We start from the raw sequence: 26,216 nt of genomic DNA, 5'->3' as shown, positions 1-26,216 counted from the left end.
CGGCTCACCTCTGGTATCATATAAATCCACCATGCGGTTAAAAATATGTAAAAGTATAGATCCAAGTAAAAGCGACGTTAAAAGCGGGTGCAAACTCCGAGGTTTAAAAGAAAGTGATGTAAAAACAAGTTAAAACTGCGTTTCTGCAGGAGCTTGGTTTGCTAGCAACGAGGACGCCAACGCATGCGCAGTCTGTCCAGTCTGACCAGCGCACTATCACTGAGCTGTAACTCCATAGTAATGTGGGCCTGATGTGGGATACTCTTTTTTAAATTACCGGTTAGAAATTCGTTCCCAGTACATCACTGGAGGAGAGTGGTCAATTCAGGTCATGTGTCCCCCCATACATTTTTTTCAATTGTTTTCGCCATTGTCCCCTAACCTGGCTAACGCCATGGACCATGGCCGAAATTTTGCGTGGATTTGGAACCAATCACAGAACGAGAAGGGACGGCAAGATGATGACGAGCTATTCGATATACGGAAGCTTGTAGTTTATTTACGGATTTAAAAAAAAAAAAAGTTTATTTACGGATCAAACATGATTTTTTCGATCGAGCTTTAGGCCGTGTTCTAAATTATTTATCTCAAAAGTTTACAGCGGGTACGTCATCGGATATGATGATACGATTGGCTGTGCTACGTACAGACGCATGATTGACATTCGTAGCGCCCCGTGAACCACACCTCTCCTACGAGAAAATGAATTGGTGGTCCCCAGACTAAATATCACTTGTGATTTTAGTCTGGCGTTAGCCAGACTAATTGTCCCCAGTGTTGCCTCAGTTTTTTCCGTACGATCCCACAATTTCTTTGTCTTTAGTTTGCATATTCTGGAAGCGTTCTTTCCACGTTTTTCAAGAGGGTGGGAACATAGCCGTTGATTCATGTTATATCCATTTGGTGGCGAGTCCAAAAAATAAAAGAGTCAAGGTCAGAATTGATCCGGCAGTCTCACGATTGGGAAACCAACAATCTAGCTATGACACTACAGAGGGACAGCAAATGCCGGCCGACCTAAAAAAATATCTTATGAAACACCCCGCGCTCATGTGTTTTGAACTGGGACAAGTGTGCAGCGGCCCATATGTGGACTAGCAACCTCCTTCACCTCAGACGACCACACTATCACTGAGCTATAAGTCCATACAAACATGGGCCTGACGAGGGCGAGGATTCTCTAAATTCACGGGCTGAAACTAGGTCCCAGCACCCCACTGGAGGAGAGGGTTTTTTTCCCCCCTGTTTTTAATGAGGGTGGAACCATCGGCAGTGATTTATGTTCTTCCCAGTAAGTGCAGAGTCCAAAAGTAAAAACAAAGGGGAAAAAAGTGTCAAGGTTGGGATCAATCCAGCATTCTTACGGATGAAAACCCATCACTCTACCAATGAAGCTACACAGGCTGAGCGAAGAACATAGCCAATTGTTCCTTAATCTTATGAAAGACCGCAGTTTTTTATTTGCAAACAGGATTACAGTTCGGCCAATAATATATTTAATCATTTTGTAATTAGAGTGAATTCCCCTGACCGTCCAAAGATTTGCTGAGAGGGTGCTCCCTCGATATGTGAAGCAATGTTGTGGTGCGACCCATATAGCATGAGGAACACACAGAGAGGCGGACAGGAAAAAGCCGGACTGAACTTCCTGTGATTGTACAGTCCAGAAAGAGCTGAATTTGCAGCCAAAAACGCCCAAATTAAAACTTCTTTCGCTGACAGAGGGTTAGTATAAGTCCGTACGAGTCTCAAACTGTTGCTTTTGTGAATAAAGGGGGAAATTTGGAAAATTGACAAATTTCCGGAGAAACTCTGACAGAGTCCAACATGCTGCCAGGCAAAGAACTCTGGCTATTTTCACGGAGGATGGGCGGGCCACTTACAAGCCACTTAAAAGTCAATATAAATGCGTTTTTGGCGATAGCGGCTGCATTCGATGAATTTGAAAGCCACATGGGTTTGGGACATGTTGGCCAAAATTGGAGGCTTTCCATTGGAAACTCGGGGATCAGGGGCCAGAAGTTCAAGAGGTACGATTTTGAAGGTTTGAGGTTCGGACCAAGATGGCTGACTTTCTGTAGAATTTAGGGCGGGGTCATAATATAATTTTTTACATGTCCTGACGTGGTCTATGTCCTTGGCCAATGTCACTTTTGTACGATGATTGTTTTGCGACCGGTCTTCTGTTGAGTAAACTGCCTGTTTGAGGGGGCACGACAGAGCCAACTTTTATTATTTCTCTCGCGAACCCCACCCAAAATTAGAGCTTGCGGAGCACTAAGTTTTGACCCCTGTTACTTGCATATCGGTTCACGTTTGCTACGTGAATTCTTGCGCTTTCGCCCCTTGTTTTCGATATTAATTAGTCCCCCGCGGGACACTGCATGTCCGTTGCTCGGGCCTAATAAATAAATGGCATCAGCACAATTCTAATATAACTGCTCTTACATGGGTAGCCTACTTTACTTAAGGATATGTACATGAGTAAATAAACTAATTACAAACCAATCTGCTGTGAAAAAAGTAAGAATGTTGAAGAAAATGCCTTGTACTCGTATCGGTATTCGGTATCGGCAAGCACTTAAATCAAAGTACTCGTATCGGTTGTAGAGAAAGTAGTATTGGTGAATCCCTATATCCATATATATCTGTATCTATCTATCTATATATATATATATATATATATATATATATATATATATATATATATATATATATATATATATATATATATATATATATATATATATATTTACATCTTTTTTTAACCTAAGAGACTATGGGGGAATAATGAAAGATTTAAAACTATAAAATATCTGTTATTTTAGATAATTGTATCATTTAAAAAAAACAGAGCCCCCCTCCCCCTCTCATCTACTCTGCTCAGCTACAGAAAGTGGGCAGGGCTAACAGGCCTGTTTCTGTGAGCGCAGGGTCTGAGACAGAGCCAGGCGAGTGAGAGGAGGCGGAGCTTCAGGCCCAGGCGAGTGAGAGAAGGCGGAGCTTCAGGCCCAGGCGAGTGAGAGGAGGCGGAGCTTCAGGCCCAGGCAAGTGAGAGAAGACGGAGCTTAAGGCCCAGGCGAGTGAAAGGATGCGGAGCAGATGCCAAAGTCCTTCAGTCTGAGGCGGAGGCAAATACGCGAAAACATAACAAGTAAAATATATTTAAATGATCAGAAACTCACTTTAGTTTCCCATAAATTGTGGAGTTAAGGAAAAGTTGTGAAGGGAATTGCGGATAATTGGAATAGTTGCGGGAAAGTTGCGAGAGTTTGGTTGATGTTCCGTTAATAGTTGCGATCGCAACATCGAGAAATCCTGGAGGGACTGGTTTGGCAACCGTTTAAAATGGTTTCCTCCGACTCGTCGATTCACACGAGACGAGAATCACCTGAGGAGTTTGAAGAATGACCTTAAAGACAAAAATCAGGGAATTTGTAACTTACACTTGAACGACACGGGAATAGAAGTGATGAGTTTATTGTTAAATAAATAAAAAATGATAAATAATTAATCCACTTTGCATTGGTCACATATTTAATTCATTTATTGAGTGTTTTTAATGACAGATGTTGAACTCAGGATTCTGGAACAAAAGGATTTAGAAAAAGACAAAGACGTGACCGAGAGTTTCCCTTCATACGTTTAGTTATTTTATTTATTTATCTGAAGGAGATTTTCCAACATCTCTAAGGATTTACTTTTTAAATCAATGAACTGGGAAAGGAATGTCAGGAAAAGGTCATGTGACTGAAACTCATCTGTATAATTGAGACTCTGATCCTCAGTCTGACAGAGTCACTGAGGAGCCTAAACCCCAGAGCCAAAACCCAGGGATCAGGGTGTGAGTGAAGGTGGTGTTGAAGGTGTGGAGGTGGATCAGTTCCTCAGAGGAGACTGTGTAGTAGGACAGAAAGCCAGCAGCACAGTCCACATACACCCCTACTGTCCCAGAGGAGGAGCCGGGCTGAGGGAGGCGGGTTCGTTTGTTTTTATGCAAAACACAGACACCATCTTTAGAGCAGATCAGACTCCAGGACTGATCATTGTGTCCAAACCCACAGTCATCACCTCCTTTCCTCCTGATTCCTCTGTAAGACACTGATATATAAACAACTCCTCTCCACTGGACCTCCCAGTAACAGCGCCCAGTCAGACCAGAGTCACACAGAAGCTGAGGCCTGTCAAATCTGTCCTGATGATCTGGATACAGCTGAACTTCCCACACATGTGTGGCCTTCTTGTTGTTGTCAGACAGTTTCAGGTTCCTCTGAGCTGTGTTTGGATCCAGAGAGAGTTCAGTGAAATCTGAGGGAGAGAAAACACAGCAGCAGTTAGTCCCTGTTCACTCTTTAGAGGAGAACGACATTTATATTGATTTGAAATGGATTGAAACGATCAATTATGAATATTAATAAATACATGATTGATTTCATTATTTTTTTCAATTAAGAATACAAGTAAATGTACTGTAAATTACTGATTTAAGAATATTTAAAGACTTGTTTCTTTTGTAAATAATAAATGTATTTTTCGTTCTTATTCTCAAATGACTTTCTTCAAGTTCAAACGTGTTGAAACAAAGTGACTGTGACGTCGCACATTAAACACGTCTCTGTGGTTCATGACTCAGAGTTTCAGGTTTAATGAATAGAAGCTCATCGGTAAAGCTCTTTCACAGTCAAAACAGGAGGTGTGATGGGGGCGGGGCTGTGTGTCAGTGGGCGGGACAGTGTGATAGTGGGCGGGTCTGGGTGACAGTGGGCGGGGCTGTGTGTCAGTGGGCGGGACAGTGTGACAGTGGGCGGGCTGTGTGACAGTGGGCGGGGCTGTGTATCAGTGGGCGGGGCTGTGTGAGGACTGATAAAGTCTCAGGTTTAACCTTTGTGTCGTCCTTCAGTTTTCTTTCTGTCGCCCCCTAGTGTACAAAAATTGACACACTTTTCAAACTAAAACATAAAAACCTAATTCTTTCATCTTTTTCTCATTTTTTCACGAATCTCAGGAATCACTTCTCACCTTCTCAAAACTACCAAACATGTGATTTATTTGGGAGTTTTAACCCTTTATTTGCCAGTTTCAAAACCAAACCTTTGAAGTTTGTTACAAACAACATAAAAAGCTGATTCTCTTTATAATAATGAAGAGTTCAGAGCTGGGACTGATGTGGTATTTAGAGCCTTGGACGTGTCAAAGATCAGCAAAAAATGGATTTGAAGCATTTGTACTTTTTCTGGACGATTCTTTATGTCCAGTTGTTCATTATAAAAACATTCATGACTTCCTTTGTCTTTGCTCCCCTGTCGCCGTATAAAAGTCATATATTTGATCATTTCATTTTGCAGAACAAGAGTCAGGTTTGACATTTGTCCTGTATTTCTTCAGTTTGGACCTTGTTCCTGTCGTCCAGATGAATGAAATCATGTTATTTTCCCATTAGGATATAATGGAGCCATGGCAGAACCTGGACTTTTCTCACATCAAACTTCACATTTTAAATCTCACTGTAATACAGGGAAAAAGTCTCATATCTGTGATGTCAGCGTTTCATTTGGAAGAAAAGGAGTTGAATTTGACATTTTCACTGCATTTCAGAACTTTCCACTTTTCTAACATTGTAACAGATGCATGTGTTTACAGTCAGTTTATACTGAAGCTGTGGCCCAGGGGAAACTACAGGATTTGTTTGTCTTTGTCAAAGTACATCTCTGACATGTTAGAGCCGTATGAACCATCTCGGGCCCTGAGAACTTCAGGGAGGGGCCTCCTGGTGGTTCCCAGAGTCAATAATAAACACGGTGAGGCTGCGTTTCAGTTTCATGCATTACAATCTGGAACAGTCTTCACGAGGATGTGAGACAGGCCTCAACTCTGACAATGTTCAAATCCAGGCTGAAAACACTTCTTTTTACCGATGCATATGACTGAAAGTATTTTATCTGCACTCTCACCTTTAACTGTAATTGATTATTTTTATGTTGATGTTTTCTTGTATTTATGCAACTGTGAAGCACTTTGAATTGCCTTGTGTATGAATTGTGCTCAACAAATAAACTTGCCTTGCCTTGCCTTGCCACTTCATCTGTGACACAAACACGGCTCTGGAAACAGACAAAGCCTCAGCTCTACAATTTATTATTACAAATATAATCACACTTTTGTGTTTTTGTGGAACAATTTCTTTCAGCTTTAAATTTTGAAACTGGGATTTTAAGTAAAAATTCAGAACATTATTACATGTTTGGTAGTTTTGGAAAAGTTTCAAGTAGTTCATGTGATTTATGCAAAAAGTGGAAACAAATATTGAAAATGTCGATGTTATGGCTGTTTTTAGACGTGTACATTTTTGTACACTAGGGGGCGACAGGGAAATGCAGATCTACCAAATAAAAAAACACTAGATTCTGAAAATGTGGCTTAAAAGAACGTTTTCTGCAACACAGACAAAAGGTCAGGAAATGAAAAAAAAAAATATTTAAAAATGTTCAAACATGTGCACAGGACAACATATGTGTATGGCTGGGACCGGTTGTCTGTCGTAAGAGAGAAACAATGATGTGCCCGAGGTGCTTCCAGGTCAGCTGAGGCCAAAACAAACACACCCCCTGAGCGTCTGAACAGACGTCATGTTTGCGCTGCAGCTGTGAAGATGGAGCTCTTTATAACTTACTCTGGACACACCTGTTCTTTATTCTTACCTAACGATAATGTCACGAAAAAGAAAAAGAAGCGTGTTTGGCTACGAGGACTTTATTCAACCTTCCTAAAGAAGAGGCCACTCGTCAGAAGTTGTTTTTTTCTCCAGGATTTGGCGACTTTCACCAAAACAGTGTTTTTCTGTGACTGTCACTGATGGATGTTTGGTGAACCTTCACCAGAACCAAAGTGGATTCACTTTTATAACCAATGCGAATCCCATAATGTAAACAGAGATGGACCAGAGCGGTGAGTCAATCCAAACGCGTGTTAGCTTATATGTTTGCTTGTGTGTTAGCTTGTGTGTTAGCATGTTAGCTTGTGTGTTGGCTTGTGTGTTAGCGTGTGTGTTAGCCATAATGAAGCTGTGTTGCAGATGTCAACTCCTTATAACTGCTTCACTTATTGCTGTTTATTTATATTACGGTAAAGTTGTGCGGAGAGAGGGGGCGGAGTTAACTGAATCGAAGCGTTGGGTCTTCCAGGTTTGAAAAATACCTCCAGAAAACACTTATATTTATCACAAAAATGAGTGCTCCATAGTGGTCGAGGTACAGTATATCATATAAATGCCGATACTTAACTTTGGAATGGCTAAAGTAGCAGGATACGGATCCTTTAATGTAATAAAAATAACACGGGTATAAAAAGTATCGTTCAGGATGTCCCAAAACCGCGCAACAGAAAGAACACAGGCCGTAGCAGTGCCACCTGCTGAAACCTGCAGGATTCACACTTAAGCAGCAATAAAAAGATGGAAAGGACATTATTCCCTCCTGAGCTGTGAGAACAGATCTTTCAGATAAACTTTACTAAACACACGCGCTGTGACAAAGAGAAACTTCACACTCAAAGATCTTTACACAGAGAGAGTCTCAATCTGTCACTAATCATTTACCAAAACTGCACCAAAAACGTCTATTCTAGAATGAGTGCTCATAATCCATAAACAATCTTTGATATTCCCCTGGCTGCAGAGTAAACAACAGCACGTTAGCTCCGCCTCCTCCCTGGGTCTGTCGCCAAAGACGTCTTTCTTATGTCATTGACCTGTTTTGCTCAAGTTTCCTCTTCAGTCCTGGTGAAGACCTGGGTCACAGTTTGTTTGGTCTCAGTCCTGGTTTAGTAGTGGATGATTGTTTATGTCAAGTTATTCATTCTAAAAACATTCATGACTTCCTTTGTCTTTGCTCCACTGTAGCTGTATAAAAGTCATATATTTTTTATATTTTTTTTTCTGCCTCAAATCACGGCTCGGCCATCTCTAATTACAAAAGTTTACTAAGTTACAGCTTTACTACTACATTTGCGCTGAAGTGGTTAATTATCTGCACGCATGTTCATGTTGCTTTTTTAGACTCGCTGTGGTCATATATGAAGATAAAAAAGTACCGAAAGTTTGAACCGAAACTGTATTTTTTTTCCGATACCGCCCCAACTGGAGGTCAGTCGTTACCAAGTAGGTTTAACGATTCCCATCCCCACATATGTGTTAAATGAACTTTCTCCAAAATAATAATGAAGGTCTCAGTTCTAAAAGTTTGAGTGAAAACAGCTCAAACTCTCCTGACGTCAATATCGCAGCTGTCGACACGAGAGAAACTTGTACAACAGCAAATCTTCTCAGAACAATCAACATTTTAAAAGTATAAAAAGAGTCAGACTTACATCTCCTGATCGGGTTCATCCATCGTTCTCCAGCAGGACTCAGTCTGAAACAGACACAGATCCACAGTTTGTTTGTGTCAACTGTAATAACTGTGTAATAACTGTGTAATAACTGTGTAATAGCTGTGTAATAAATGTGTAATAGCTGTGTAATAACTGTGTAATAACTGTCCTCACCTGAGAGTGGAGAGTGAGCAGTGGGGCTCCTCCTGTAGAGCAGTCAGGAGCTTTACTCCTGTGTCTCCTGGATGGTTGAAGCTGAGGTCCAGGTCTGTCAGATGGGAGGGGTTGGACCTCAGAGCTGAGGCCAGAGCAGCACAGCCTTCCTCTGAGATCAGACACCCTGACAGTCTGAACACACAGGGTTAAACAGAGTCATAGAAATGACAAACTCCCAGAGATGAAGAGTAAACCCTCTGACCTGAGCTGCTCCAGTTTACAGTGAGGACTCTTCAGTCCAACAGACAACATCTTCAGCCCTGAGTCCTTCAGGTCATTGTTACTGAGGTCCAGGACTGTCAGACTAGAGGAGCTGAGGACTGAGGACAGAGCTTCACAGCTGCTCTCTGACAGGTTACAGTCGCTCAGTCTGGAGAGAACACACTGTTTTAGGAGAAGTTTAGAAGGTTCATACTTACATAGACCTCACTCACAGAGCTTTGTTGGAGGCTTTGACCACTGGAAGCAGCCTCAGCAGAGCCTCCTCTGAAGCACAGTATTTCTTCAGCTCAAACTGCTCCAGAGCTTCTTCTGATGACAGTAAGATGAAGGCCAGAGCTGACCACTGAGCAGGAGACAGTCCACCTTCAGACAGACGTCCTAAGCTCAGGTACTGTTGGACCTGCTCCACCAGAGAACCATCATTCAGTTCATTCAGACAGTGGAGCAGGTTGATGCTTCTCTCTGCAGACACTTCCTCACTCAACTTCTGCTTGATGTACTCAGCTGTTTCCTGATTGGTCTGGGAGCTACTTCCTGTCTGTGTCAACAGACCTTGGAGAAGGCACTGATTGGTCGGCAGTGAAAGACCCAGGAGGAAGCGCAGGAACAAGTCCAGGTGTCCGTTTGGACTCTGTAAGGCCTGGTCCACAGCCGTCTGGTAGAACTCTATTGGGCTGCTACGAACAAAGACATGCTTCAACCTAGAAGATTTGGACTTCTCTTCTACTAACACGTTTATTCCTGTTCTGAAGAAGGTCTGATGGACGTGAAGAGCAGCCAGAAACTCCTGCACACTCAGATGGATGAAGCAGTAGACCTTGTCCTGGTACAGGCCTGGCTCCTCTCTAAAGACCTGTGTGAAGACTCCGGAGTACACTGAGGCGGCTGCAGCGTCCAGCCCACACTCGCTCAGGTCACTCTCGTAGAAGATCAGGTTTCCTTTCTGCAGCTGCTCAAAGGCCAGTTTTCCCAGAGACTGCACCATCTTCCTGGTCTCTGGACTCCAGTGTGGGTCTGTCTCAGATCCTCCTTCATACTTGATGTTCTTGACTTTGGCCTGAACCACCAGGAAGTGGATGTACATCTGAGTCAGGGTCTTGGGCAGCTCTGCTCTCTCTCTGGTCTTCAGCACATGCTCCAGGACTGTGGAGAGGATCCAGCAGAAGACTGGCATGAAGCACATGATGTGGAGGCTTCGGGATGTCTTGATGTGGGAGATGATTGTTTTGGCCTTCTTCTTCTTGAATCTGTTCCTGAAGTACAGCTCCTTCTGTGGGTCGCTGAACCCTCGCACCTCTGTCACCATGGAGACGCACTCAGCAGGGATCTGATTGGCCGCCGCGGGGCGTGTGGTTATCCAGAGGCGAGCGGAGGGAAGCAGGCTCCCCCTGATGAGGTTCACCAGCAGCTCCTCCACTGAGGCGCTCTCTGTGGGCTCCGTCAGGGCCTTGGTTTGGGTGAAGTCCAGAGGAAGTCTGCACTCGTCCAGACCGTCAAAGATGAAGAGCAGCTGCAGATCTTCAAAGCTGCTCACTTCTTCTGTTGCTCTAAAGAAGTGATGGAGCAGCTGCACCAGGCTGAAGCTCCTGTCCTTCAGCACATTGAGTGCTCTGAAAGTGAAGGGGAACAGCAGCTGGACGTCCTGGTGGGCTTTGCCTTCAGCCCAGTCCAGACTGAACTTCTGAGTGAGCAGTGTTTTCCCGATGCCAGCCACTCCCTTTGTCAGCACTGTTCTGACGGGCGCCTCTGTGTCCGCGGGGCCTTTAAACATGTCTTCACATGTGATGGCTGTCTCTGCTCCGCCTGCTTTCCTGGAGGCTGTTTCCATGTGTCTGACCTCATGTTCCTGGTTGACCTCTGAGGCCCCTCCCTCTGTGATGTAGAGCTCTGTGTAGATCTGCTGCAGGAGGGCGGGACTTCCTTGTTTAGCCACGCCCTCAAACACACACTGACACTTCTGCTGCAGGTCACGCTTCAGTTTACGCTGAAGAACTCCAGAACATCTCCCTGAATGAAGACACAGACAGAGCCTGAGTCTCAGAGAAGATCAAATGACTGAGTGAAATGGACCTACTGCTCCACAGACGCTCAGCCAGCTCCTTCTGCTGCCTCCTCCTCAGGAAGTTCACAGTGATCTTCAGAAAAGCCTCTCCATCTTCATCCTCCACAGGCTCTAAGCATTCTGGGTAATCTGTGCTCAGAACCTTGTGGAGCTTCTTCAGCTCCTTCTGGACAAAAGTGAAGATGTCCTCCTCCAGAAGCTGCACAGACACATTAGAAACAACACAAATGCAGTCAGTGTCAGATCTGTGTGAAACAAGTCCATTCATCTGAACATCTCCAAACTTCAGTGAAGGACACACCTTAAATATGGAGTCCAACTGAGTGTGCTGTTGCTGAGCTCTGAGCTCTGGAGCCTGCTCCACTCTGTGACAGAGACACAACAAACACCTCAGGATTCAGCTGTTTCTCTCACACTTTCAGAACCTCATTAAACCACTGTCTGTCCTTGTGTTTAAACAAACTCAATCTTACAGATCTGAGGAGAAGGTCAGTGGTTCAATCATGGACCAGTCGCTCCTGAGGGACTCACAGACGGGGCCTGGTTCAGAACCTTCTGGTCTGACTTCAACACTGGGTCTAACACAGACAAACCAATTACAATAAACATTAAATATGTATATCAAATGTGATGGATCCTGGTTTATTTGATGATAAACAAGGGAGAGATAAATTATATTAAATTAAGTTACAATGTAGTTTTTATCAAACACTTAAAAGGGGATAAAAAGCTACAATTATTTACAGGCTTTCCAGATAACAGTCCATTATCTGGATTTTAGTTCTTGATCTTTTGGTATTGAAATAACAACAAAGTAATCGTCACAAAGCAATAAAAACATTTACTACTACTTTCTTAGATTCTTCCCTTTATGTCACAATAACATTCCAAAATACACAGAGTCAAAACTCTCTGCTCTGTCACTGCTCTAAGGGACTCACAGCTGGGACCAGGTTCAGACGGAGGATGTTTCTGGAGGATCCTGAGACAAAGAAGAAAACACACTTCAGTGAAACACACGGGACTGTCCTGGATCAGACTCAGGAAAGGATCATCTGCTCCATCAAAGAAACCAGAAACTTTAACACAACTTTCCTCTTTTCTTTCAGAAATACTGTCTGTCTTTCACGGTCCAGGAGCAGATTTGTGCAAACTGGAGACACTTTAGGTCTGAATCTGACATGGAGAACTGTGGTGGATCTCACCTCTGGGCTCCGTCCTCTCTGGGCTCTGGCTCCTCCATTGTTTGTCCAGAGTCCTGGGTGTTAATGTTCAAACCTTAATAACTTTGTAGTTAGAACATAACATTCAACCTTTTTACCAGTTTAGTTTCACTAAATATTTTTTCAAGTAAACTACAGATTCTCAAGGCATGATGTTTCCATTATGAATAAAACACATGTTTGCATTCATCAGGATCGTTCTTTACTGGAACCTTTGGCCAATGGCTCAGATTTGTATCCACATTTCCAGAGCCGCTCATGGAGAGAACATCCTAAAGATGCTCTGGGACGGATCATCACTGATGTTTCTGGTTCATTGTGTGTTGTGGGTCTCACAACATCAGACCGTGTCCAGTGAACGGAGCTGACTCGTATTACAGGAACAATCATCAGCTGATCACACCTCCCTCACAGCATGGACATCAGGAGGTCCTTTCTGCTGTCACAGGTGCAGCCCTTATTTCAGATCAGGACCAGCGGAATGTCAACACTGTCAGAAGAACACTCAACAAATACTCTGCAACCGACTTCAACAGGCTGGAACTACACACAACAAATATAAACACTTTAGTTTTTGTTCCCATCTTTCTTGAGCTGACGTGAACCAGCCTGTCTGGTCCAATCAGGAGGAGGGGGAGGAGCTTGATCGCACATTTTAAAATCCTGTTCCAACTCTCTTCATTTTGCAAACTAGGTTTTAGGTTAAATGCTGCTTTTGTGGACTTGGGAGCCCGTTTTCCCGAAATGTGACGTCATCGTCCCCAGTTGGTTTGTGTTTTTAATGTGGGGAAGTGGGGATTTTAATCATCGCTGAGACAAGCGAACCATTTGAATTTGGCGCTAGCATCTCAAAAGCTAAACTTAGGTTTGGTCATTTTATAAAATATCATGTACATTTTCTTTTTGCATTAATGTCAGACATTTCTCTCTCAGATCAGCTGATTTACGTTTCAGGCGCAGACGTCGAGAATCGTTTTGACTCGAGTTCTCCAGTTGTTTTCCTCAGTTGAGCGAGAGTTCATGTGCACAAAACACTGGACATTCATCTACTTTGTGTGACATTTATGGATAAAACAGCACTTTATGTTGAAACCCTTAACAATGTGAGGAAAATAATATGACCTGTGGGTTTAACCGTGGGTTTCAGGTCTAGAGTCTCCTGTGGGGCCGGTGATCATATGAACATAAGGAATTGTAAGTTCTGACTTCTTTCTGCTCCTTTTCACTCTTTATTTCGTTTTTAATATCACGGTTGTATTGCTTTTCTTTTCACTAAATGGAATAAAAATAAAATGAAAGTGAAATGAAATGAAATAGAGCGTACCATGGATGGAGTGTTCAAAGACATTTGCAGCATTAGCCTGTAGGAAAAACATTGTTGGTTCATTTATCAGTGAATGTGTTAAATCAGTCATTAATTTAGGACTTAAATCATGTGTTTTGATGATTTCACCTTGTTCTTTTCTTATGTCTTTCCAAGCTTCTAATTGTTGCCTGTGTTTTTCCATCAGTGAGTTTGACTTCAGACCCGTCTCTCATGAAGGACCTGCTGTCTCCAAACTCAGGTTTCTGCTGGAGCCTGTTTCACAAAGTCATGGGACAAACACAAAACCGTCAGACTAAGCATGATTACAAATGTGTTAAACAGGGCCTGACCTCTCACCTCTGAGCTTTGGGGCTGTCAGTGGCTCCATCTTGATCTCTCTGCTCCATTCTCAGACCTGCAGGAAGTCACACTTTGATCCACTGTTCACATGAATCACCTCACGAGGATCACAATAATGATTCTAATCATAGATGTAGTTTGTAGATGATTGTCCAGACTCTTCAGATCCTCAGTGGTGAGAACGTCTGAACATTAGAGTCTCTGTCAGGAGGGACAGTTTTGGGGAAAAAGAGGCTAAAAGTGACAATGTATTTGAACATTACATGAGTTAGAAAGTTCATGAGTTTGTGATTCTTTCCAGATCAAAGGGACAAAATCATAACGTGTGTTTTATTAATCCTTTGTTTCAAACTGACCACAGCTTTTCTCTTGGGTTTGTTTTCGCCTGTAGGTGTCAGTAGTGAACCCTGCTCTGCGCAGACTTGTGTAATGTGATGAAAAAAAACATTTAAAGAACAAAAAACTATTGTCAGACAGTGGAGCCAAGGGGATGTTGAATGGATAATATTTAGAGAACAATTGATTGTGTCTCGGAGAGGAGGGAAGGACAGAGGATCCACAGCTGTAGGCCTCCCCCCTGCCCAGTGAACATAGGGGGGGTCTGACTCTGGACTGTCAGGGAGCCGGACCACACGGACAAACCATATCTCACAATGTTTACAAAAACTGCACTGTAAAATATAGCCCTGATCTCTGCACACACTCAAACAAACACAGCCTTCAGAGGAAATGCAGCCTTTGGACTGATCTGTACAAGTATCTACATGTTCACTCCAGATCAAGCTGTCAGACACCATCAGACCTAAGTATCTGTATGAGGACAATTGTTCTATGACACTGTTGACAATTATTACACAGTCATGTTCTGTTGATAATAATTAATCATTTACACGTATTTGAGATAATACATTTACAAATATAATGTTTATAATAAAAAAACACATTATCAGTGATCCCATAGTTTAGAAATCAATCTCTCATTTTGACAAACAGCAAAGTCCTACAGTGCCATCTACAGCCACAGCTCAGTATTACAGCTACAGAGATCAAACTATAGTTTAATTAGAAAATAGTGATAAACATGACTCAGCTAAAATAATAAACATGAAACTGAGCATTTCAGATCTGATTAAAGAGTCAATAAATCAGACTTTAGACCAAAGGCCACAAACCAAGAAATGAAGGAAGAAAAACTCAATCAGACTAACGACTAAACCAGGACTAAACCAGGTCTATCCCAGAGCAGGGGTTGAATATGATGAGAGCAGTCGAACCTGTGCGGATCCACAGAGTCCACCGTGTCCCAGAGAAAAGTGCGTCTGACGGAGAGACCGGTTTGTGCGTTTCTTCCCGGTGTTACTCAGAGCCGCACCTGGATTGGCTGCGGTCCAGGTGGGCGGGGCTTCAGTCCAGGTGGGCGGGGCTGCAGACAGGTGACAGGAGGAGAGGCTCATACAGCAGACAGTGATGAGGGCGGCTCCTAAAGCAGCTCCTACAGTCTCATATCTTCATGCTTTATTGTATCCAGCGTGTGGAGTTTAATGTCTCCAGTAAAAGTGCTGTTGATGCACTGGTTCTTGTCGCGGGTCCAGCTCAGCTCCGGTGTCCAGTGCAGACTGTGAGAGGCTTGAGCTCAGACTGACCACAGGCTGCTCCAGGTAAAACTTCACTGCTCTGCTGTTGGGAGGTTAACGTGGGGATCTGCAGGACCTTAACCTGTTCCTTACTGTCAGGGTTCGGTTTAGGGTCAGGGGTTCAGGTGATGGTGTGAGGTAAGTTCTGATTCACTCACACAGATCTTCAAGTCTTTCAAATGAGGGCTCACACTGGCAGATCGGCTGTAAACTCTCCAGAGCACTTGGGAATTTTGGATATGAATACTTGCTAACTCTAACCCTGAACTGGCAGATAACAAATAAACATCCTATCCCGCCTTAACTGAGCGCATTTTCTCCGGTTTGGTTTTATCCAAATCTAAAAGCTTCTAAACTGGAAAGCAACAGTGTATAATTCCTCATTCCTCATTTGGAAACTAAACTGAACGTAACTTTTTTCATGCATTGTTGCCATGCTTTTCTCATGTTTTTTAAGCACTTGTGTCGCGTTTTTGTCTCTTTTTTGTGGTTTTATATTTGTTTTCTTGTGTTTTTAGAAATGTTTCAGAAAGTTAGGGATGAGTTTGGGCAACTATTCAATATTAATGTTGGTTCTTCTCGCTACATCGTCAAATCAGGTTTAAAATAAAACTAATAAAGAAGCTGAATTTATACTAAACATTTTTTTTTTAATATGCCCGAGCCGGACGCAGTCCCTGGTCTCCGGAAATGATCGTACTTTTGACCCGCAAAATGTGGCCGAAAACTCACCAAATTTGGCGGAGACATTGGGGTGGCGTGAAAATGTATGGGAATAAACTAATTGGTCACGCCCTAAACAAAGTTGTCCCCATTCAAATGAAAACCCGTGTTTTTGGGCGTACGCCCAAACCCTTCGGTACAGTCAAAGGGGACATCAGGGCAAACCAAAAACTGAACATGAGCGCCACGCCCGGATGCACAGGGAGGCGGCCATATTTCACTTTCAACTGGCCTTTCAAGTGGCTTGTAAGTGGCCCACCCATCCTCTGTGAAAATAGCCAGAGTTCTTAGCCTGGCATCATGTTGGCCTCTGTCAGAGTTTGTCCTGAAATTCGTCAAATTCCCTTATTTCCCCCTTTCTTTACAAAAGTCACAGTTCTAGACTCGTACGTATTTATACTACCCTCTGTCATCGAAAGAAGAAGCTTTAATATTTGCTCCAAATTCATCTTTTTTGGACTGCACAATCACAGGAAGTTCAGTTTGGCTGTTTCCTGTTCGTCTCTCTGTGTGTTCCTCGTACTATATTGGTCTCGACCAAATATTGCTGCAATATCGAGGGTGCTGCAGGGCTGGAGGACCCTCTCAACAAATCTTTGGGCGGCCAGGGGAATTTACACTAATTACAAAATGTTCAAAGAGGGGGTATTATGCTTTTTTAAATCACATAGTACCAGTCTATAGCACACCACAATGATGACAAAACCATCTGTTGGTCTGTAAATGGAGTAAATTTAAATAACTGCCTAGTATAAAATTGCTCTCAAAATGGCAGTAGTGAATGTCTTGAAATAGGCCTCTGTCTCTTTAAGAACCTCTGAGCCTTTCCGACACGCCCCCTCCATATGCTGTCTGTGGCATCAGTGGGGAGGAGGTTCTTCTGAGGAGCAGTGGTTGGTTCCTCGGCTGGTGACGAAAGCTCGGAGGCGTCTAGAGGAGGTGGGGGCGTTCCTAGGAGGACTCAGGCAAACCTATCCCTAAAATGGCTGCCATCAGAGTTTTTACAGATTACTCAAAAATATCTTAATGTGCCAAGGCAACACTTCAGGCATGTTTTTTAATGAGGGAATGACATAATAACATGATGGAAAGCTTGAAAAAGTATATTCCGGCCAAGAAAAAAAAAAAAAAAAATGAAAACAAGTCACGGAGGTTTAGCTTCATTGTAAACCGGAGCTAAAGCAGCTCTTGGACTTTTACAACGACACACTTCAGTGTTTCTTTATCTAAACACCCAGGATTAAAGGCAGTGATAAGAAATCTTATTTCAGTGGCTGAATCTGCGCTGGTAATGTGTTTGGGCCTCGAGGATGCGTGTTGTAGCTACGAACACACGCTGACGTGCAGCTAGAGCGTCAGTGTGACAAGCGTCTGACTTTAGGTAAGCACAAGCGTCTTACTACGGGCTGTAGGTGTGTTTTTGACGCCCGAAAAGCGTTTGGTGTGTACGCACCTTAACTCCGTACTTTCATAAGATTAATGTAAAATCAGCTGTGTCATTCACTCAGTCTGTGAAGCTCAATTGGTAGAGTGCTGGGTTCCCATCCAGAAGACTGCTGGATCAATCCCAACCTTGACTCTTTTGAGCTCGGGAACATTGCTCATGTCGGCTCAGAGATAGCGTGGTCGTCACAGGTGAAGGACGTAGCTCGTCCAAACACAGCCTTGACACTTTTCTAATGCTTTCTCCTTTTACATGGGCGACTGGACACATGATCCAAGCCTAAAACACATGAGCGCGGGGCGTTTCATAGATATTTGTCAGTTTGGCTGGTACATTTTCTGTGCCTGTGTAGCATCATAGGTCGAGCATTGGGCTCCCAACAATGAGACTGCTGGATCAATTCTGACCTTGACTCTTTTTTTGTTTTTTTGTTTGTTGACTTGGGGCAAAGAAGCGGGGGTGGTCACAAGGAGCGAGAGCGATCAGGGGGCTCGCAAGAGATGAGAGCAAGCGTGGGCAGTCGCAATGGGGGGAGTGCCCCAGGGGTGAGGGCCTCCATCGCTGCTTGCGGCTTTAATGTAAAAAATGTTACTGACTATTTGACTAAGTGCGTCTGACGGAGAGACCGGTTTGTGCATTTCTTCCTGGAGCAACTCAGAGCTGCACCTGGATTGGCTGCGGTCCAGGTGGGCGGTGCTTGAGTCCAGGTGGGCGGGGCTACAGACAAGTGACAGGAGGAGAGGCTCATACAGCAGACAGTGATGAGGGAAGGAGAATTACCCTGAGGCTGAAAATCTCTGCAAAGGGACCAGCGCGTCGCTGGAGTAACCTCAGCCTTAGCGACTCACATACTTTTATTGACACCAGTTATTTTCCAGTGGAACCAGACGGAGACCCTCTGCTTTAACAGTAACGTCAGCTTCTGTAAAGTGAGACGTCGGCCTTTGTGGAAACACCTTTTTAACTCTTGGCATCACAGCGATTTACAACAAAAACCTACAGAAATCTAGAAATGAATGTTGATGTTGAGACTTTTCCTAAAGGACATGAGTCATTCCAGACTATGACAAGGCAATGACTGTAACATATCAAATAAAAACGTCAATGATCATTTTTATATTTGAGAAAACAGTGTTTACATCAAATTAAGAGAAACTAGCCCCACAGCAAAGACCACAGTGCCATCTACAGCCACACGTCAGTATTACAGCTACAGAGATTACAACTATAGTTTGATTAGAAAATAGTGATAAACATGACTCAGCTAAAATAATAAACATGAACAAGGAAATAAAGGAAGAAAGACTCAACCATTACTAAACCAGTTCTAAACCAAGACTAAACCAGGTCTATCCCAGAGCAGGGGTTGAATATGATGAGAGCAGTCGAACCTGAGCGGATCCACAGAGTCCACCGTGTCCCAGAGAAAAGTGCGTTTGACTGAGAGACTGCTTTGTGCATTTCTTCCTGGAGCGACTCAGAGCCGCACCTGGATTGGCTGCGGTCCAGGTGGGCGGAGCTTCAGTCCAGGTGGGCGGGGCTGCAGACAGGTGACAGGAGGAGAGGCTCATACAGCAGACAGTGTGCAGAAATGCTGTGGAACCTGCCCGACCAGGAGCAAAGAGCAGCTCCGCCTCACGTGACTCCACAGTCAGTGATTAGACTCACGTGTTTGAAAGAGGCAAAAGTGGGAGCTACATTTGTACTCGAGTAACGTCATGGAAACATTACAGGATTAATGTGACGTAAACAGGACCCGACCCCCTGTTTACGGCGCCCGGGTCCCGAACTGAACCGCGGACCAAAAACTGTAAAGAAGCTGAATATATAAACTTTATCAAACAGGGTCAATGACTTCCTGGAGCTTCAGGCCCTGAACATGCCTGATGCTGCCCCCTGTTGGACACCAGAGTCACTGCACATCTCATGGGTGTTGAGGGTAATGGAGGCCAAATCAGGCGTGAACCACTCACCTCAAAGGTGGAAAAGAAAAGGTTTCATTTAAGGCCAGACGCTGCAGGTGAAACACGGATGTTTCCAGATTCGACTTTTGTCCATTTAAGGTCACATGACAGGTTTAATGCTTCTGAAAATATGACTTATTAACAAGAACAACATCAGTCACATAATTATCAGTTCAGTGAAGCAGTGATTTGAATGAAGAAATGTTGGGCAGAAAAGTTATTTTAATTAGATTTTTGAAGCTGCTGACAGGAAGTGACACAGATAAAGGTAAAGTTCCAGAGCAGTTTCACTCATTTCCCATTGACTTAACATGGTTGGTATGGCAGTCCCTCCAGGATTTCGCGGGCATTTTTTTTAAATTTAAAATCTAAAATACAATTTTTCCATGAGTTGTGATGAAAAGTAGAATTTGTTTCTACTTAAAACAGTGTATTTTTACAATAAAAAATTAGGGATGCACTGATACTGACACTAGGATCGGGTATACCACATGAATGAGTACGAGTATGAGAACAAGCATGTGGTATCGGCCCGATACCAGAAACCGATACCATTTGACGTGCGGCCAGGCAGCGCACTGACAAGGCGCAGCTCTCAGCTGAGGAGAGAAGATAGCAACAAACTGGAGAATTCTTTAGTGGAAATACATTATTCCACATAGAGCTGACTTTATTACAGACTGCGCTCTCTAAATCAGAGTCTGTGCTGGATTTAACCAGAGCTTAGTGTTGTTAGTGCTGCAGTGTCGGCAGTGTTTACAACATACAGGCTAACGTTGCTAACTTGCAGCTAGCAGTTTTGACCATTCTGACGCCGTTTTAAGCCCAGGTGTTTATTCATCTGAAAAACTAACCCAGCAACTAAAAAGTCCTCAGAAAATCCAAATTAAAGAGATACAGAACAATGAAAACGCTGTAGCTACTCGCCAAGAGGCTACAAACACACGAGAAAATCTACACGGAGATGAAGTAAAGATGAAAAGAGACCATTTAAGTAACATCTCAATACTGTTGTAAAATAAAAATACATAAATGCATAAAGCACAGGCATTGGGGAGCTTTAGGACATGGGCTTTTCTGTCTATGATGGACAGTGCAATAAAAATTAAAAAAATATATTGAATGATATTAAAATTAATTAGAGCCGCGCACGGCGATAAAGGCCCTCACTCCTGGCGCACTGCCCCCTAGTGACCACCCCCGCTCGCTTTCGACCCTTGCAAGTCCCACAATTTCTTTGTCTTTAGTTTGCATATTCTGGAAGCGTTTTGTCCACGTTTTTCAAGAGGGTGGGAACATAGGTGTTGATTCATGTTATATCCATTCGGTGGCGAGTCCAAACCAACACTCTAGCTATGATGCTACACAGGGTCAGCCAATGAAAGCTGACCTGAAAAAATATCTTATGAAAAGCCCCGCGTTCATGTGTTTTAAACTTGGACAAGTGTGCAGCGGCCCATGTAAAAGGAGAAAGCATTAAAAAAGTGTCAAGGCTGAGACGACCACACTATCACTGAGCTATAAGTCCATACAAAGAAAAGAGGGCGAGGATTCTCTAAATTCACGGGCCGAAATTAGGTCCCAGCACCCCCTGGAGGAGAGGGGTTATTTCCCCGTTTTTATTGAGGGTAGGACCATAGGCGGTGATTCATGTTCTTCCCAATAATATATTGAATCATTTTGTAATTAGAGTCAATTCCCCTGACCGTCCAAAGATTTGTTGAGAGGGTGCTCCCTCGATATGTGAAGCAGTGTTGTCGTGCGACCCATATAGTACGAGGAACACACAGAGAGGCGGACAGGAAACAGCCGGACTGAACTTCCTGTGATTTTACAGTCCAGAAAAAAGCTGAATTCCAACATGCTGCCAGTCAAAGAACTCACAGAGGATGGGTGGGCCACTTACAAGCCACTTAAAAGCCAATTTAAATGTGTTTTTGGCGATAGCGGCTGAGTTTGCACAAAATTTTCAAAAAAATCAATGATTTTGAAAGCCACAGGGGTTTGGGACATGCTGGCCAAAATTGGAGGCTTTCCATTGGAAACTCGAGGATCGGGGTCAGAAGTTCGAGAGGTATGATTTTTTATGGTTTATTTGGTAGGGACAGTGCAAGTTAATGAACAAGCCACATCGGATTGTAGCCTTAGGCTAATTTTCATCCGTCGTCCCCCATGCGCACTCTCAAACACACTCTCATACATCCTGGCCTATTGTACATGTTTTTAGTGGTAGGGGAAACCTACGCAGACACGGGGAGAACATGCAAACTCCACACAGAAAGGCCCCGTCCTTGGTGGGAATCGAACCCGGACCTTCTAGCTGTGAAGCACAAGCACTAACCGCTGTGCTACCGTGCCGCCTACATGTCCTGACATGGTCTATGTCCTATGTCCAATGTCACTTTTGTACGCTGATTTTTTTTTTAGACCGGTCTTCCGTTGAGTAAACTGCCTGTTTGAGGGGGTGCCATAGAGCCAACTTTTATCATTTTCTCTCGCTAATCCCACCCAAAATTAGAGCTTGTGGAGCACTACATTTTGACCCCTGTTACTTGCATATCAGTTATCGTTTGCTACGTGAATTCTTGCGTTTTCATCCCCCGTTATCGACATTAATTAGTCCCTCGCGGGACACTGCGTGTCCGTTGCTCAGACCTAATAAATAAATGGCATCAGCACAATTCTAATATAACTGCTCTTAAATGTGTAGCCTACTTACTTAAGGAAATGTACATGAGTAAATTAACTAATTACAAACCAATCTGCTGTGAAAAAAGTAAGAATGTTGAAGAAAATGCCTTGTACTCGTATCGGTATCGGCAAGTACTTAAATCAAAGTACTCGCACTCGTATCGGTTTTAGAAAAAGTGATATCGGTGCATCCCTATAAAAAAAAAATACTTTTCTTTATATTTCACATCTGTTTTAACCAAAGAGACTCTGGGGAATAATAAAAGACTGAAAATATCTGTTATTTTAGATAATTGTATCATTCTAACTCCGCTACAGAAAGTGGCGGGGCTAACAGGCCTGTTTCTGTGAGCGCAGGGTCTGAGACAGAGCCATGAATGAGAATCCGAGGAGAACAGACCAAAGGACGAATGTTTATTTCACACATGGACATTGAGCTTCGGCTCCGGTTCAACAAAACTGTGAGTCCTAAAGCTCACGCAGTAAAAGCACCAGCCCCTCACACACACGCCACCGCATCACGGGGGAAAGACGCGTCTAAACGCACACGCAGCATTTATCTGTCAGATAAACCCGATATCGCCAAATAAAGATCCAGCAGCAGAGAAGCAACTCAGACAGAGCACGGTAGGAGATCCATGTGAGCTCACAGCGGCTGTAAAGAGAGGAAGCGGAGCTTCAGGCCCAGGCGAATGAGAGGAGGCGGAGCTTCAGGCCCAGGCGAGTGAGAGGAGGCGGAGTTTCAGACCCAGGCAAGTGAGGAGGCGGAGCAGAGGCAAATACGCGAAAACATAAAGAGTAAAATATATTTAAATTATCAGAAACTCACTTTAGTTGCACATAAATTGTGGTGTTAACGAAAAGTTGTGAAGGAAATTGCGGATTATTGGAATAGTTGCGGGAAAGCTGCGAGAGTTTGGTTGATGTTGCGTTAATAGTTGCGATCGCAACATCGCAAAATCCTGGAGGGACTGGTTTGGCAACCGTTTAAAATGGTTTCCTCCGACTCGTCGATTCACACGAGACTAGAATCACCTGAGGAGTTTGAAGAATGACCTTAAAGACAAAAATCAGGGAATTTGTAACTTACAAATGAACGACATGGTAATAGAAGTGACGATTTCATTGTTATATAAATAAAAAAAATGATAAATAATAAATCCACTTTGCATTGGTCACATATTTAAACCAATGTTATTAATTCATTTATTGAGTGTTTTTAATGACAGATGTTGAACTCAGGATTCTGGAACAAAAGGATTTAGAAAAAGACAAAGACGTGACCGAGAGTTTCCCTTCATACGGTTTAGTTATTTTATTTATTTATCTGAAGGAGATTTTCCAACATCTCTAATGATTTACTTTGTTTTATCAATGAACTGGGAAAGGAATGTCAGGAAAAGGTCATGTACCTGAAACTCATCTGTAGAATTGAGACTCTGATCCTCAGTCTGACAGAGACACTGAGGAGCCATATTCATAGAGCCCAAACCCAGGGATCAGGGTGTGAGTGAAGGTGGTGTTGAAGGTGTGGAGGTGGATCAGTTCCTCAGAGGAGACTGTGTAGAAGGACAGAGAGCCAGCAGCACAGTCCACATACACCCCTACTGTCCCAGAGGCGGAGCCGGGCTGAGGGAGGAGGGTTCGTTGGTTTTTATGCCAAACATAGAAACCATCTTCAGAGCAGGACAGACTCCAGGACTGATCATTGCGTCCAAACAAACTGTCATCACCGAATCCTTTCCTCCTGATTCCTCTGTAAGACACTGATATAGAAACCCATCCTCTCCACTGGACCTCCCAGTAACAGCGCCCAGTCAGACCAGAGTCACACAGAAGCTGAAACCAGTTCTCAAATCTGTCCTGATGATCTGGATACGACTGCCACTCTTTCACAAATGTCGCCTTCTTGTTGTTGTCTGATAGTTTGAGGTTACTCTGAGCTGTGTTTGGATCCAGAGAGAGTTCAGTGAAATCTGAGGGAGAGGAAACACAGCAGCAGTTAGTCCCTGTTCACTCTTTAGAGGAGAACGACATTTATATTGATTTGAAATGGACTGAAAGATCCAAATATATCAACAAAGACATGATTGATTTAATTGTTTCACTTTCTGTGACACTGTGACATTTAAGGAATATTTTCTTTGGTATTAAAACTTGAATTCTTGTTTGTGTCGCGCTGTCGCAGATAAAGAAACATAATGAACATTTACATTTAAACTCTTAGAAAGTGGTTTATCAGGAACAAAACACATCTCAGACTCATGAAGGTGTAAATTTAGTTTAGTTCCTGTAAATTATTGATTTAATAATATTTAAAGACAAAACTTGTTTCTTTTCTAAATAGTCAATGTATTTTCTGTTCTAATTCAGAAATGACTTTCTTCAAGTTCAAACGTGTTGAAACAAAGTGACTGTGACGTCGCTCATTAAACACGTCTCTGTGGTTCATGACTCAGAGTTTCAGGTTTCATGAATAGAAGCTCATCGGTAAAGCTCTTTCACAGTCAATACAGGAGGTCTGATGGGGCGGGGCTGTGTGACAGTGGGCGGGGCTGTGTGTCAGTGGGTGGGGCTGTATGTCAGTGGGCGGGGCTGTATGTCAGTGGGCGGGGCTGTGTGAGGGCTGATAAAGTCTCAGGCTTAACCTTTGTGTCGTCCTTCAGTTTTCTTTCTGTCGCCCCCTAGTGTACAAAAATGGACAGAATCTCAGGAATCACTTCTCACCTTCTCAAAACTACCAAACATGTGATTTATTTGGGAGTTTTAACCCTTTATTTGCCAGTTTCAAAACAAAACCTTTGAAGTTTGTTACAAACAACATAAAAACCTGATTCTCTTTATAATAATGAAGAGTTCAGAGCTGGGACTGATGTGGTGTTTAGATAGGATGATTCTTTATGTCCAGTTGTTCATTATAAAAACATTCATGACTTCTACATTTGAGCTGAAGCATGATAAGTATCTGCGCACACATTCATGTTGCTTTTTTTTAGACTCGCTGTTGTCATATCTATTATAGAAAACGCTATCTCAATGGCCGCCGCCTGGGCGCCGCCATGTTTATTTCCCATACCGACTTTGAAGCTAAGCAGGAAAGTGCCTGGTTAGAACTGGGATGGGAGACCGTTCCTCCGATGCTAAGCAGGGAAAGGCCTGGTTAGGACTGGGATGGGAGACCGTTTGGGAACACCAGGAAGCCTGGCGACAGTACTGAGTGTGTGCGTGGTTGGTGTTATTACATCCGCGGCCGGCCCCCACGTGACGGTCCCACCGGCCGCGGGCATTGGCCACGGGTCCATATGGACCGCGGTGCTGCTGTCCGAGGACAACCCGCTGTCACAAAAACGCGAGTGCACGAGATCTGACTGCCGTGCGTGTGCGCGCGTACAAACAGGGCGATGTGTGTGTGCGTGTGTGTGTGTATGTATGTGTGCGCGTGCGCATCCAAACAGGGCCATGTGTGCGTGTGTGTGCGTGTGCGTATGTGTGTGCGTGTGCGTGCGTGCCCAAAACCTCCTCAAACACGAGCCTCTAATCACACGCGCTGCTCCGACTGATTTCTCCTCCGTGTGCGTAAAAGCGAAAATGACACTACTACTTAACGAGCGCATGGCCTGCACTGCGTAGTTTTTTTTCTTTTTATCTTTTTTTTTACTTTGCTGCTGGACCATTTGTTTTCTATTTTGCTTTCACGTATTGTGAGCCCAGAGGTACATTTGCTTCTAAAGCAGCTTGGAAAGCATTGCCAATTTTATTGTAAGGTTATAAATACTGTCTAACAACGATAATTAGGCTATTTCATTTCAAAACCTACTCATTATTTTTTGGATTGTAAACTACCGTGATGCACCAAACCACGGGTCCTGCACTTTGAACCAAAGCGTTAGAACTGAACCCCTAAAATTTATCCATAATTATTCCACTGTCTCTTGAATTCTATTCCCTGAGTTTAGCGAAAATATTGTCGTTGTAGTTTATAAGAAAGGAGTACGGGTGCATCA

General features: G+C 43.5%; 1 protein-coding gene across 1 annotated transcript in view; it reads right to left on the bottom strand.

Moving 5' to 3' along the window:
• Positions 1-3,784: 3,784 nt before the first annotated feature.
• LOC306960571 (uncharacterized protein) overlaps positions 3,785-26,216 on the bottom strand; it is a gene marked incomplete at both ends in the record, with an annotated part of 40,454 nt that continues 18,022 nt past the window's right edge. The window contains 10 exon segments of the mRNA XM_079553004.1: positions 3,785-4,308; positions 8,365-8,408; positions 8,542-8,715; positions 8,786-8,953; positions 9,018-10,812; positions 10,880-11,066; positions 11,169-11,232; positions 11,341-11,445; positions 18,224-18,274; positions 23,705-24,188. Of these exon segments, the coding sequence (XP_079409130.1) occupies positions 3,785-4,308; positions 8,365-8,408; positions 8,542-8,715; positions 8,786-8,953; positions 9,018-10,812; positions 10,880-11,066; positions 11,169-11,232; positions 11,341-11,445; positions 18,224-18,274; positions 23,705-24,188 (3,596 nt within the window).

The sequence above is a fragment of the Gobius niger genome (genome assembly GCF_951799975.1).
Source record: "Gobius niger genome assembly, chromosome: 3".
Lineage (NCBI taxonomy): Eukaryota > Metazoa > Chordata > Actinopteri > Gobiiformes > Gobiidae > Gobius > Gobius niger.
Note: the sequence above shows the minus strand (reverse complement) of the source record. Positions and strands in the feature narration are given on the sequence as shown.